General features: G+C 36.0%; 1 protein-coding gene across 7 annotated transcripts in view; it reads left to right on the forward strand.

Moving 5' to 3' along the window:
- Positions 1-14,553, forward strand: part of LOC140172814 (uncharacterized) — a 244,802-nt gene that overhangs the window by 136,868 nt on the left and 93,381 nt on the right. For all 7 annotated transcript variants that reach the window (XM_072195943.1, XM_072195946.1, XM_072195947.1 and 4 more), the window contains one exon: positions 6,806-6,911. In XM_072195943.1, coding sequence (XP_072052044.1) covers positions 6,806-6,911 — 106 coding nt within the window. The remainder of the gene's footprint in view (positions 1-6,805; positions 6,912-14,553) is intronic.

The raw sequence follows: 14,553 nt of genomic DNA on the forward strand, positions 1-14,553 counted from the left end.
GCATGCACGAACAGTGCATTTATCAAGTAGTATTTTGTAGTACTTCGGCGTGTTTTAGGGTTAAGCAACAAGGGATCTGTATTTATTAACCTATTTCCAATATAACAAAGAATTTCTGCAATTTCTGCTACAAAATACTAAAAATGTTGACAAATTTGACCAAAATCAAAGCGTCTACCTTTAAGAAAAATGAATAAATCCTGCAAGACATGAGCGTGTAGCGTATAGTACGCGAATATGTGCGCGAGTGCACTTATACAATATTAATGCACTCCGCATATTTTTTAATGGCTTTTCTGATTGGGTTTAAATGTGGTTCTGTTTAAGAATGTCAAATTATGTCACTTAGTAATAACATTTCCTTGTCCTGATGGTATGAGAACTACCTGCCGATTGGCCAAAAAGAAGTTTTCATTCTCGATTGGACCAATCAGCAACATTGTAGAATAATTTCACCACACAAAAAATTGGGGTGAATTATTTGCAAAGCTCCATTCTGATTGGTGATTAAAGTGAAGATATCACATACTTGACCAATCAGAGGCAATGTTAGATCGGCAGGTCAGGGGGTTAAGCCTTAGGATTATGAAAAGTTAAGGTTAAGAGTTAAATTTGGAAGGGAACAAAAAGACCATCAAAAGCTCATTATTGTTGGAGTTAACATTCAGATTTGATTTTAAAACTTATCAAAACAAGTGAGCCCCTTCAAAATGGAATTTGACATTGGTATGATCATCCAAAAATAGATGCGAGGAAATCTCCCTATTGTGGACTGGATTAACGTCAATGTTAAGGTACACCTGCAGTTAACATGCATCATATTTGAAAACTACTAAACTGTTTAATGATATATGAAATAATTTTTAAAAAATTTGTTTACAAGTTTCTCATCATTTTGATGAGGCATCTAAACATTTGGGTCATCTTTCATTTAAGGGGGGTACTACACCCCTGCCCAAATTTGTGCCTATTTTTGCATTTTTCTTAAAAATTATAGCACATTGTTGACAAGTAAGATATGTATATTATAGGGACAAGGACTACAACTATTGCACTGTAAATTTTATTTCAGCACAGACAACAGTTGTGGGGTTACAGTAAAAACTGAGGGAAAACCAATATTTGATCAATAAATCAATAACTACTTGTTTGAGTTGCTGAATTTTCAGTACAGTAGTTGTAGTCCTTGCCCCTATAATATACATATCTTACTTGTCACCAATGTGCTATAATTTTTGAGAAAAATGCAAAAATAGGCATAAAATTGGCCAGGGGTGTAGTACACCCTTATGCTCAAAATTAGCCTGTTGTCAAGACTTCATTGAAGGATCAGACAGCTTTATTCAGTAAGCTGTATAATGCCAGTCTTAATACTAGGCTAACGCTCGATAACATGGTGAACAAATTGTGAAAAATGTCAATATATCCAGTCAAGATTATTCAATCCAATGATATTCTGTGGTCAGCAATGGTCAGCTGAGATAGTGACCAGGATCTGATATAAACGAGGGAAACTGAAAGTCATTCTACCATGCACTATTCACCTATTTTCGTCGTATGCTTGAGAGAGATTAGCAATTTCTGATTGAATGATATAACTCCATTTGTGATGTTGTGTATTGAATTGACTCTTGCCTGAAAATTGATCTTCAAATTGAACTCAACTCTATTGGCAATTAACTGACAGACATACGGTGTAGGGCCGGCGGATTTAGGCATGGGCATGCCAGGCCTTTTTTACGAGACCAAAAAAAGATGAAAAAGAAAAAAAGTGTTAACTTCATTCAGTTTAACAAAATGTGTCCTTGCTTGAACCTCCAAATATCATTTGGGTTGTACTCTTCAGGACTTTCCTCTGTTCCAAATTAACCCCCAAATAGTACATTTCCTAGCTATATTCACTACATAACAGTTAGTTTGGACATCAACTGTGGCCTGATATTCCTTAACGAGACAGAGTCTCTAATTGATATGTGCACGTTAAGTACCGGATAAAACCTTCAAGAGGCAAAATATTATCGGTATAAATGACCCAAGTGTTAGAAATCCACATAAACCCCATCCATCAACAAGCTGTCTTCCTTCAAAACGTTGTATCGTCATTATGCTATGATTTTATAGTCTTAATGGGCTGGTTGTATTATCAGTTTTAACCTTAATGCCCTGATATGAGTTGATATGAGCTTTATAAGGGTTTACTATCAAACAAGCATAAAACTTAGAAGCTTTTGTTATGATTAGCTCTGACATCATCATGATAGGGTATTATGCTATTGAGCAAATTAAGTTGATTATTGTTGATACTGAATTTAAGATACAGCAAGATGCTGCCATACCATAGTTTTTTTTACTGTTATATATTTTAGATTATTTCAGATATGTATTACAGAATTGTTACTTCAAAATTGAACTTTGTGTTATGCAATCTATATTTTGTTTTAACCCCCTGATCTAACATTACCTCTGATTGGTCAATTACATGATATCTTCATTTTAAATCACCAATCAGAATGGAGCTTTTCAAATAATTCACCTCAATTGTTTTGCGTGGTGAAATTATTTTAACAATGTTACTGATTGGCCGACCAATAGGCAGGTAGTTCTCATGGGGTTAAGAATGCATAAAGTCAAGTTTGTTGTCATGGTCTATATATATAGGTGTTAGCGCTTAATTGGCTTAAAGTTCAATGTTGTAGGACATGTGGCACATTTAATCGGATATTTATCGGGTTTCTTACGTACCTCACATGAATACAACCGAGTGATATTGGCATGTCTGCAATAGCTGACTCTATACTTTGTTCCATGTTGAGTTTAGTAGCGATGGCAGCACCTTTACGCAAGTTTGCTGACAAACCGCTTTTGTAAATAAATAAATAAATAAATATAAATAAATGTTGGTATTTATACAGCGTCTTTCACATGTTTACATGTACCAAAGCGCTTACATTTATTCCGCTGTCATTAGAATATGTCAGCTGCCATACAATGCCCAAGGCATGCTCATACAATTTTTTTGAGAAAAATAGGCAATTATTTGGTTATTGCTTCCTTTCGTGAAAAAGGGTGATTTGTACGTACGCTGGCGATACAATCGCGTAAGCACATTGATTTGAGTCTGATTCTACTTGGCAACCACAATACTGACCAATTTTTATCCACCACATAACTTGAAAACTGATATTAATATTAAACTCCAGAACAGAATGCACAGTAGTGTATTGGGTAAAGTTAGTATAATATAAAGTGCTGTCTACTGATGACAGTTGTCTTGCAACCGTATTACAAACTTGGCAGCAACAATACTGACTATCTACCACATAACTTAAACTGATTTTAAACTCCAGAACAGAATGCACAGTAGTGTATTGGGTACAGTATAACAGCGCTGTCTACTGATGACAGTTAACTGGTGTAGCCTTTAATAAGGTCAAATCAGCTGTTCACTCAGCATGATAAGAGTCCCATCATGGCAGCTTAGCATCAGATGCACTCGCTTATAATAACACTAGAAATACTTGGAACATGACTAGACCGCAAAATTGTCTGTTAAATGGATGTTAGTGAGATGGAGTGTTATAGTTGTCCAATTGGTTTAATATTAAAGGTGTTTTCTCTTAAATTTGGGTTCACTAAAGTATAAAAAAGCAAAAACAAATTGAGAATGGCAATTGAGGATGCTGGTGAAACGGGGTGTTAAAGTTGTTCACATTGCTGAAGTTCAACCGATGTTCTGTCTCAAATTTGGGTGCAATTAAGTTCTTGTTCTGGTTCTGGTAAGCCTATGTTGTGCTTGAAGCATATATTAAACTAAAGTCAACTTGACCAATGAACTCGCATGGAGATGTGCAAAAAAAATTAATGAATAGTCTCAAGTTGAACATCAACACAATGGCTGTGAAGCGCAGTGATGACTTGTTGTTTTTTAAAGTGAGTTATTAGATGAATGTATTATAAAGTTCAAACATGATAAAACCTAAATGACTACATTTTAAACTATTTGACAAATCTTTGAAGCAATTAATTAAGCTTTTATTACATAATTAAATTGTTAAAAACAATAAACGAGTAAATGAGATGAAACACAAAAATACTTCCGTAAAATGTCAGTGATGTAGATAAGACATAATTTTGAGCACTGTCATGATGATGATATATTTTTTTGTTGCGTGACAGTTTTAATTTGAGACCGAGTACAGAAAATTATTTTAAGAATAGCTTCACTTTACATCACTTCAGTTCACTCTTCAAGAAGATGGGTTCACTTGTTGGATACCCATATACTTCTGAAATTATAAATAATAAATAATAAATAAATTTGTCTCTTTTAATTATTAGCCATTTTCTTGTATTGATATTTATGTAAATTTGCATGATTCATATATTACAAGGAATGAAAAGTGAAACAAACTTGATAAATACCATAACTATTTGATTTTGACTGGCATTACAACAATATGATTACACTTAAGGTGTATGGAGCAGGGTTCGATTTACTTTGAAAAATTTGCATAGCAATTTTGAGTGAAAACCTTATTTAGGCGATGTTCTTATAATATTAGCATATGTATACATTGTAAAAAATTGCTATACAAGCTGAGATTTGTGTATCAGGTTGTCCAAAATGGGGAGCATTTTGCTTCACGACACTGTTAAATCGAACCCTGGTATGGAGCTATACAATGTAGTTGAAATGAATATTATGCACTGAAATTGCTCAGATATTTGAGTAGAGTAAACTAAATCCTAGCGATAGAGTTTCAGTATAAGTAGGTTGCCTGATATCTGAAATATTATAGCGCATATTACTACCAAAAGTACATTGCTCATATACTGGCACAGCGTAAATGGCTATATTGCCATTGCAAACATTTTGTACCAAAATATTTTAATTTCTCTATCCATAGATCATCTATCAAATGATGCCAGATGACAAATGCACTTAAAGCCATAATGTATGATCTTTTAAAATGAAATTGGTAATTGTTTTTCAAATCTGACTTTTTTGTGCATAATATCTTTACACATGTCTCAACTTTCGTGTATATTTTTATTGGAATCACCCTAATTTGTTGTGGTGGTAGGACAGCAGTAATATTTAATTAATGTCTTAATTATGATATTAAATTCCGCATATAGCTCAACATTTAATGCTGATGATATCAAGTGGACTTCCTTTTATTTAATAACTCATTTGAGAATTTTTTACCGGACGTATGGACACGCATAGCTACATGAAATTAAATGGAGCATCATATATTTTCAGTACTACTGTTTCTTTTCTTTTTTTTAGCCTTTTTTTTTCATATATAGGAACAAATTATGGCAATTATATAGACTCATCCTTCTCTTATGAAGTTATTTCTACAAATGTTTAATATTTTTATACTTTTAAGGGATCACTGAGCAAACTGTGTCAAATATTTGTAAAATTGATTTTGAGATATGACCAAACTAATCTCTTTAAGGTAGTATTATCGGCTACGGTGTCATGCACAGATTTGGTTGAAAATGATACAGGATGTGTAGTTGGATGAGAAAAACTTGCCTGCCAATTTTTAATTTTTGCCAACAAAGCGTTTTTGAGTTATGCAATTTTTTATCATTTAAAAACCCCATTGACTTTGTACATGAAGTGGTTTTGACATGAAGCCTCGTTCACTAAAATTGGTAAATATTTGAAAATGGATACTATGTTTGAATATTTTTTTTTCTCCTTTATAACCCATTTATAGAAATGCTTTTTGGATCTTTTTATTACAAAAATGTTACCAAATAATTTTAGTGACCTTTTTTCAATATATTGGCCAGTTATAAAGGGGATATTTGAAGGTAATGTTAGTACTTGCTCAAATTTTCTTGATTTGATCTAGAAACACTGAATGACCCAATTTCATAATTATTGTCTGAGCTAACCATAGGGCCAATTTTAACAAACAAGGTGTCATATGAAAGGTTATTAAATTTAGAAACTTTTCTCGCCAGCTTTTTTTAATAAAGTATTTCTATTTTAAGTTATGGGTGTTTCTAGATTTCCCTAATTAAAAATGGAAAAAATCATTTTTCTCAAAAAATAAACACTTTATCAAAAAAATCTGGCGAGAGAATTTAGATATTAGGCTTATTAACCACCCCTCAAACTTTGGAAACCATATCACATTCCCTCTGGGCTAGCAATAATTATTTGTACAAAAAATTAGGGAATTTTCACAAAATAAAGAAAAACATAAGAAATGTTTCAATTTTCATGAAACATTAAAAATAAGTGGAGTAAAGACTTATCTTAAATTGGTTATACATTTGATGTGGATACATAATTCTGATTTGATATAGTGGCTATTTTCCTGCATGGGCCTATTATCCGAGGCTCCTACCTTAAATATTTGATTGTTTTGGACAGTCATATCTCATGATCTGGAAGGACTGAAACCAAGCATATCAGATCACATTGAGCAAAATAATTAAGCAGGTGCTGGGATTTTTGGACATATAAATATATATGATTTAAAATCCCAAGATATTTGAGCGAAAACATAAAAAAAAATATTGCATAGGTACATAATGATGAATAAATCTAGATGATTATTTTGAAATGTTTGTTTCTTTCCATTTGTTCACTTTGAGCAAAATAATTAAAATAAGCACATGCTTGTATTTTTGGACATGTGAATATATGATTAAAATCCCAAGATATTTGAGCAAAAACTTTTTTAAGATTTTGTTGCGTACAAGTAGGAACATAATGATGAATAAATGTATATGATTATTTTGAAATGTTTGTTTGTTTCTGTTTGTTTGTATACAGGATGACCAGGATCTGGTTCATGAGTTTGTCAGCGCTGAAGGCCTGGCATGCCTTATTAAAGTGGGCTCAAGTGCAGACCAAAACTACCAAAACTATATACTCAGGGGTAAGTCCAACAGCTATATATTCTTTCAAGGGCAAGCCTTGAAATAAGTGACTGGAACCAGGAGCAATTTGTTTTTGAACATTGCTCCTCATTTACTATGATTTTACAAGAAATGGGAGCAATTTTCAAATAGTAAATCCTTTTCTGAATATACAATACAGCATACCAGCACTGCTCCATCAAGTGCAAAATTGGAACCAGGAGCAATTTGTTTTAGAAAATTGCTCCTGGTTCATGCGAAAGATCAGGAGCAATTGGTGGCTTTACGAGGGCAAATTTGCTCCCAGCGCCTGCTTATTTCAAGGCTTGTTCAAGGGGGAGGTGCTGCGCCTTCCAAAGATTCCAACATTCAAATACATTGTAGCTATATACAGTATAACTTGACCTATGCCAAAATGTTCCATAATGGGAGGACACCATTAACAGCAGCATATAGCCAGTAGAGGGACTGGAGACTGTATTCCCCCATCATCATTGTCCATCCGTACATCACTGGTCAATGATGCTGTGTGTATCAACAGTTCATATTAACAAAAGTGGCCAAAGTCTGTGATATGTGTCTTCCTTTCGGCCTGTTTCAGTTAAAAATTAAACTAATTTTGACTTATTTAAGCATTAATATTACAAATCTCACACACTTACATGTATTGTGCCTTTCCCCAGTTAATAATTGATTTCGAAATTTTGGCCGGTAGACCAATGAAAGCTACTGAAACGAAGGTGGTGTATTAAAGGTACATGAAATCATGGGCTTTTTTTGTCGGTACATTTACAATTTTGACACCCCACTGTTCAGAAAACCTGACTACTCCACTGGCTATTTTTGTTCGTTGGCGTTGTCGTTTCCAGTATCATACAGTTCTGATATAAAATTGGATCGATTGAGCCCATATTTATTGGTCAAGCTTTTAAAACTCATAGCGAGACCAATAAATATTGGGCGAAACATCCAATTTTATCATTATTATGTTTTGGATCCAATATTTTCACACACTTGGATTCATCAAAACATAATAATGTTAAATATGGGATCACATGCTGCTCTTGAAGTCACTGTCAATAGGAGTCTACCTGTTTCAGTGTTTCATTTGCCATTTTAGTTTGGTACACACTTAAAGGAATCCAAATAATAAAGTGTCTTTTTCCTGTATTGAATTACACACATATAAATAGCCTAGTATAAACTGATGTGTCTGAACATGTTGTCATATAGTTTTAAAAATGTTGGTTCTGTAAGTTCATATCCAAGTACTCTGAGTTTTATTTCATTAAAAACTTATGGCTTATTCCATATTTTTTATAACAGATTCATATTTGACCTAATTAGTGCCTTTGATGCTTAAAGCTGGATACTCCAGTTCGCCACTTTCCACGAATCTGAGATGAAAAAAATTAATTTGCAGCTTTCAATCAAAATATCGCAGAGTATGGTGAAGAAATGTAGCCCGTCCTGTGCTTTCTGATAGAAACTTTGTTGGCCTACCCCCCTAAAGTTGAACCAAATCCAACTCTCTGAAGTGAAAAAACCTGCTCCGCAAAGGAAATTCCTTTACGGAAGTCATAAAATTTCAGCTCAAATTTCTTTGCGGCCGGCGAAATCGTGGCTCTGAAGTGGAGTACACATCAAGCTTAAGTCAGTCATTTTCAGAAGGTGCTTGTTAAAATTATGAAAAAACAATTGCAAGTTACAAATTGAAATTTACATGCATTGCATTTAAAACATCAAATTACAGTGTACCAGAAGTCAAAATCAGCACAATCCTAAACGGGAAGGTGTAGTCACTCAAAAAATTCTATAAGGGCTCTTATTTGGGGAGAGTGTTAATTAGGTCGAATACAGTACTTTTGATAAATTTGAAGAACTTCAATTCAAATTTAAGAGTCTCGGAATATCACATTAATCTTCACAAATCAAGAAAGCTGGCTGTTACCTTCATGTAAGCACAAAACAAGTTAGACCGGGTCAAACTTTAGACCGGGTCAAACTTTAGACCTAGTCTAACTATATGGAGATTAGAACTAAGGAGAATGAACTTTTTAGTATTTACATACGGTACCTTATTTTATATTATTGTAGTTCAGGGCAATACAGTAGCTTAATATTAGATGGCTGTCCTTCAATATTTGACTTTGCTAGGAGTAAAGGAGGAAAAGACAAGATTAAAGGGATCCCTCCCTAAGTCTAACCTCCATAGTTAGATCAGGTCTAAAGTTAAGCATGATCTAACTTGTTTTCTGCATACGGACTATATAGAGTTTGTGATTTGCCAGCAAGGAACATTTTCAGTTTTGTTTGATATACACATTAGGATATAGGAATTCAAAATGTCATCTAGCATCACACTGCATGGTCCATCCTTTGCTGTCGTACAGATGAAAACATTTGATTTGAACCCTTGTCGAATTCCTGGCAGGTTATGTTTTGGTTGAAGCAGGGATGTGAGCATAGACTCTGAATGAGTCACTGAGTTTAGACGTCGTATGCGTGAATGAAAGTCTCTACTCTAAAGGTATAATGTCATGAAACATTTGATTGGTAAATTATGGTTTGTTTACAGTATGCTGTGTACTTTAAAAGCAATTTTATCATAGCAATCAATTTGCAGAATTACATCTGTGCATATTTAAGAATGCAATGAAACTTTTAACTCCTACATCTTACAACAAAATGTGTGTTCCAGGGAAACTTAATTGAAATCTTAAATTGATGAAGTTTCTCATTTGTTCATTCAATGAATGAATCATTTTATTTTATTTCATTTCATTTCATTTCATTTCATTTCATTTCAAAGTAAAGTAAACGCGCTGAGTATACACGCACAGCTTACGGGGTTTGTCGACACGCTTGCGGCGCAAACGCGAAAAAGCGTTGACGTCACATCACTACCGAACTTAAGGTGAACCAAATTATAGGATTTAGGGCATTTTAGGGTTAGGGATAAGGTTAGGGTTAGCATTAGGGTTAAGGTTATAGTTAGGGATATAAGGGTAGGCTAGGGTCTGAGTTAGGATTAGAGTCGGGTTATGTTTTGGGTTAAGGTTAGGGTTAGGATTAGGATTAGGTTATAGGGTCAGGATGTAGTTTAGTGTTAGGGTTAGGGCAATGCTTAGGGTTTATAACTAGATTATTAGCCCTTCAGAATATCGACCTGTAACTGAAATTTTGTGCAGAAGGAACAACATGCCCAAATGTCTGACCATTAGAATTTGGTCTCATATCGAGAGTCTAAATTATCGGAAAACAATCCCCAAATTGGTTTAAAGTCACTCAATGTTGGGCAAATTATCAGCATTATTATGTTTTGATGAATCCAAGTGTGTGAAAATATCAAAGATGCTAGATACAAAATCTACCACTGTGCCCTATTAATGATTTTGTGTACAGTGCACATTGGGTAGATGTAATATAGGGTCTTTGATATTGCCAATAAAATTGAACGTGTATGGGCTGCATAAGTTGCAGTATACAGGGTTTGCTTTTTGCCAATAAAATAGGAGTGAAAAAGACTCAAAAACTTGTCGAGTTTAGCACACGGGTAAGCCCTGCAGTAACAAACTGACCTGTATACTATTACCTTAGTGTTTTTCCAAGTTCTACTGGTTACCAATAGCAAAGCTTTGATTTCATTATTGATCTCAATAGGTATTGTAAGGTATTACAGGTATTTTGAATGGTATTTGCTGTGTCCTGCTAGCATAGGTCAAAAAGTCTTTGAAATCCCCAATTGATTGGAACGTGCCTTTTTGGACGGCAATTTTACTAAACATTGAAACCCAATCCTACATTGTTTTGTTGCGTGTGTGTGTGTGAAGTATATGTTGTATACACGAGATATACACTGGTATTAAGCCAGGTGTGGTCGCTTTCAGGGCAGGTATGTTTCTTGCTCTTCAGGGGAGGTGGTTGACTCTCCCTGTATACAAGGTGGAATTTATTCAGATAGAGGTGACCATTATCGGTTGATCATTTTGAGGTTTTTATTTCACGTTTTGCTCAACAGTTAATTAAACAGCAGTGGCATAGCCAGGTCATTTCAGAGGGGGCAAGGGGAGGACATGGCAGCTTTCAAGGGTCAAAAGTTTTACAAAAAAGGCCTAAAATCTGAAATATTAGGATTCAGGATGGCCAACATCTAGAGGGAAGAGGGGAAAGAGTTATCACAGGGAAGCTGCCCCTTTGCCTCCCCCTTGGCTACACTTAAAGGCCCATTCAGTGATTTGCTCATCCGGACGATCGTAAAAATACCTTTGTCATTGTCATAGATGTGCTAACATAGCCTGTGAGTGGTTCAGCCGAAAGCCGTGTATTTCAGACAAAATAAGACATTTTACACGAATCTGTAATTTAGATACTGACAGTATCTAAATTAGCTACATGTATTTGAATGGGGCTTCAACTTTGTCAGAACTGCTGTTTTCTTAGTTTTTAGCCAAATTTGTCATTTCAAAAATACCAAATGACAATTTGAATGACTTATCCTTCACTTTTAAGCAATTTATAAACAATTTTAATTTTTTCACACTTGCGCTGGGATCACTGAATGGGTCTTTAACCGACTGGAAGGCATTTTCAAAATTGCAGGGTTTTTTTAAGCAGTAGCATAGCCAGGACTTTGTTAGAGTGGGGCAGGGCCACCACTTAGAAGGGTCAAAGGTTTTACAAAAAGGCATACACATTGAAGAAGTTTTTGTATTTTCTAAGGTTCTGTTCAACACTGAGAGAGTACTTCATTTATTTCTTCCATTCTAAATTACAAAATACAATGCATCACATTATAGTTAACTCATTGTGTATTGACCCATTGGAAAGGTACTAAAATGTGAAAAAATTAGTCTCGTTTGTACAATCTGAATGATCTCTGTGATGTGTGAACAGATTTTGATGATTTGTGCACCATTTTAGAGAAGACACTCTGGTGTTTGAATCTTTAAGAAAGTTTTAATTTTACACTTTACAGCTGACTTAAAAGTTTTCAAATCCACAGGGCCTATTATTGAGTCACCCTGTATAATGGGGGAGAGTTTTTGGCTCCAAGCTTGCTATGGGAGCCTATGAAGTAGTAAACAGTGAGGACGGTATTTTGTTGCATATTTTGGCCACTTGTTTTGTGGCTTTGTTATGCTAAGGCTTTTCGTGTGTGTGCTATGAGATTTTGAATTTCGGTTGTAAGTTTAGCTTAGTTATTTTTCAATCGATTGCACTCCATTTGAGGTTAAATTGGGGTGAGAAAAGTACTTATTTTTAAGTGAGAAAAGTCCGAAGTCGTCATGAGAAATGATTCAATTTAATCGATGTGCTTGGTTCCCTGTATGCGCTAGAGATTATTTTGGTCTGAGTAATTAAAGTTGTGAAAACGTGGCGGGAATTGACGGATTGCACTATTTTTCTTTGGGAAAGACGGTCCATTTTTTGTCCGGCATGCTGCTGCAGCGTGGGGGTTTGGAATTCCGAAAACAGGTAAAAAGGATGGGTTAAAATTTTGCTGTATAAAAAGGATGGGTTTCTAAAAAGCGTATGACGGTATGAGCAATATAAAAGCGTGTGGGTAAAGCTACCAATTGAAAAAAAAAAATTATAATAAAGTAATTTGATGATTTCTTCAAATTTTCGTATTTTGTTTGTAAATTTCGAATAAAAATTTCGGAAATTAATTTGCTGATGTTTTACAACTCGTTAATGTCACCCATATTATAGAATCGACGATCCCACAAACTATATGAATCAATGGCCATCATGATTAGCCAGTCTCTACACAGCCGCTTTGGTCCGCTCGCTCCACACTAGAAGTGAAGGGACCGGAACCACCGCGGCTGTGTAGAGACTGAGCATGACGTAATGCAGGATGTCAGCCCTCTACCATTCGCACATGTGTCACAATAAACAATTCTAATGGCGATAGTCGTAGTTTTTGGAAAGATTAAATTGCAGTGATTCAGTTGTGCAAATAATGTCGCAAATGTTTCAGATGAAGAAGAAAATCATGAGTATTTGTTAGATAAGGATAAATTCTGCATCAATTCGGATTCTGAAATGGATCAATGGTGCAGATAGTGATAAAATGGACCCGGAAGTGACTGTTCAGTCTTCCGAATTTGATAAAGTAATGAAAAATGTAAAAAAATTTTTGTCTCGTCTGAACTATGTTTATATCTGGTCTCATGTACCGATACCTCGTTCAGGATGGGACTTAGTAATCACTATTTCTGTCTGTCCGTGTGTTTGGGGGAGGGTGTGTGTGTGTGTGTGTCCGTCCGGAGCTGTATCTGGGGAACCGTAAGACCTGCGGGGACGTTACTTGGTGGGAGGAAGCATATCCAAGTTTGCTCCGTAACCGTATGTTTTCGGTGAATGCGAAAATCAGCATAAATTGATAGCAAGATCTCAAGATCCGTTGGGCGCATGGTAACGAAACCTGGTGGCAGGAATGATCAGGGTATAGCGCTAGGTTGCTTTTTGGGGTCCCGGACCCACCAAAATAGAGTTCGGACCACCTATTTTTAAATTTTCTGCAAGTTCAGGGGTCCCTGCAGATCCCCAGTTCTTTTCAATCGCTTTCTATTGCAGGCATACTATTTATTTATGCTGCATTTGTGCAAATCGAACTCGCCAAACTCTACTCCGGACCCCCTACTTTTTAATTTTCTGCAAGTTCGGGGGTCCCTGCGGACACTGGAGTGTTTAGTTCTAGCGCTACCCCTGGGAACGATACACACTTGCTGATCACCTGGTTAGTTTTTTGGCAAAGATTATGCGCATTTAGTTGTTAATTTGCATAATTTATGCGAACACTTCTACAAATATGGTTGGAAATCTGAAGAAATCCGCCTTGTGGAGCTGTATATGGGGATCCATAAGAACCCTTAGCGCTATGATGATGTAACTTGGTAGGGGGTAGCATGACTGGAGGGACTCGACCTGATTTGATTTTCAGCACAAAGTATGGTAATGAAATACTTAATCTATATAAATAAAAGGAAGTCGCTAAATCTTGTCCACAAGCAGTCTCCGAGATGCTTTCACTTTCAGCTCTGATTTATTCGTACATTGATCGGGTACATATTGCCATTAAACCATCTGACATTCATTTTTGCCAAACTATTCAATCACTATGGAAATAACAAAAAAAATGATCGGTTGCTAGGCCGTTGAGGTCAATAACCTTATGGGTCAGGTCATGACAGCAAACGCGTCAAATGCAAGCGATGTCCAACACGCTGCGGTAAGTGGCGAGTCACGCACCTCTTGGCGTGCACATGGTTTCACGCGCATTGCGGCGCATGGTATGGGCGCACTTAATGTTGGCTTACCGCGCGTAAAAACAATGATCGGTTGCTAGGCCGTTGAGGTCAATAACCTTATGGGTCAGGTCATGACAGCAAACGCGTCAAATGCAAGCGATGTCCAACACGCGCGATAAATAGCGAGTCACGCGCTTGCGCGTACATGGTTTCACGCGCATTGCGGTAGCATGGTATGGGCGCACTTAATGTTGGCTTATCGCTGCGTGAGGCCTCACGTGTGTGTGCGTGGCTGACTGCTTCTCTGAGACAGTGGCGGATCCAGTAATTTGGGAAGGGGGGGGCACACTCGGAAGTTTTTTGCCGCCACCTTTTTGAATGGCCACGAAGCACCATTGTGTCG

The sequence above is a fragment of the Amphiura filiformis genome, chromosome 16, assembly GCF_039555335.1.
Source record: "Amphiura filiformis chromosome 16, Afil_fr2py, whole genome shotgun sequence".
In the NCBI taxonomy this organism is placed as follows: Eukaryota; Metazoa; Echinodermata; class Ophiuroidea; order Amphilepidida; family Amphiuridae; genus Amphiura; species Amphiura filiformis.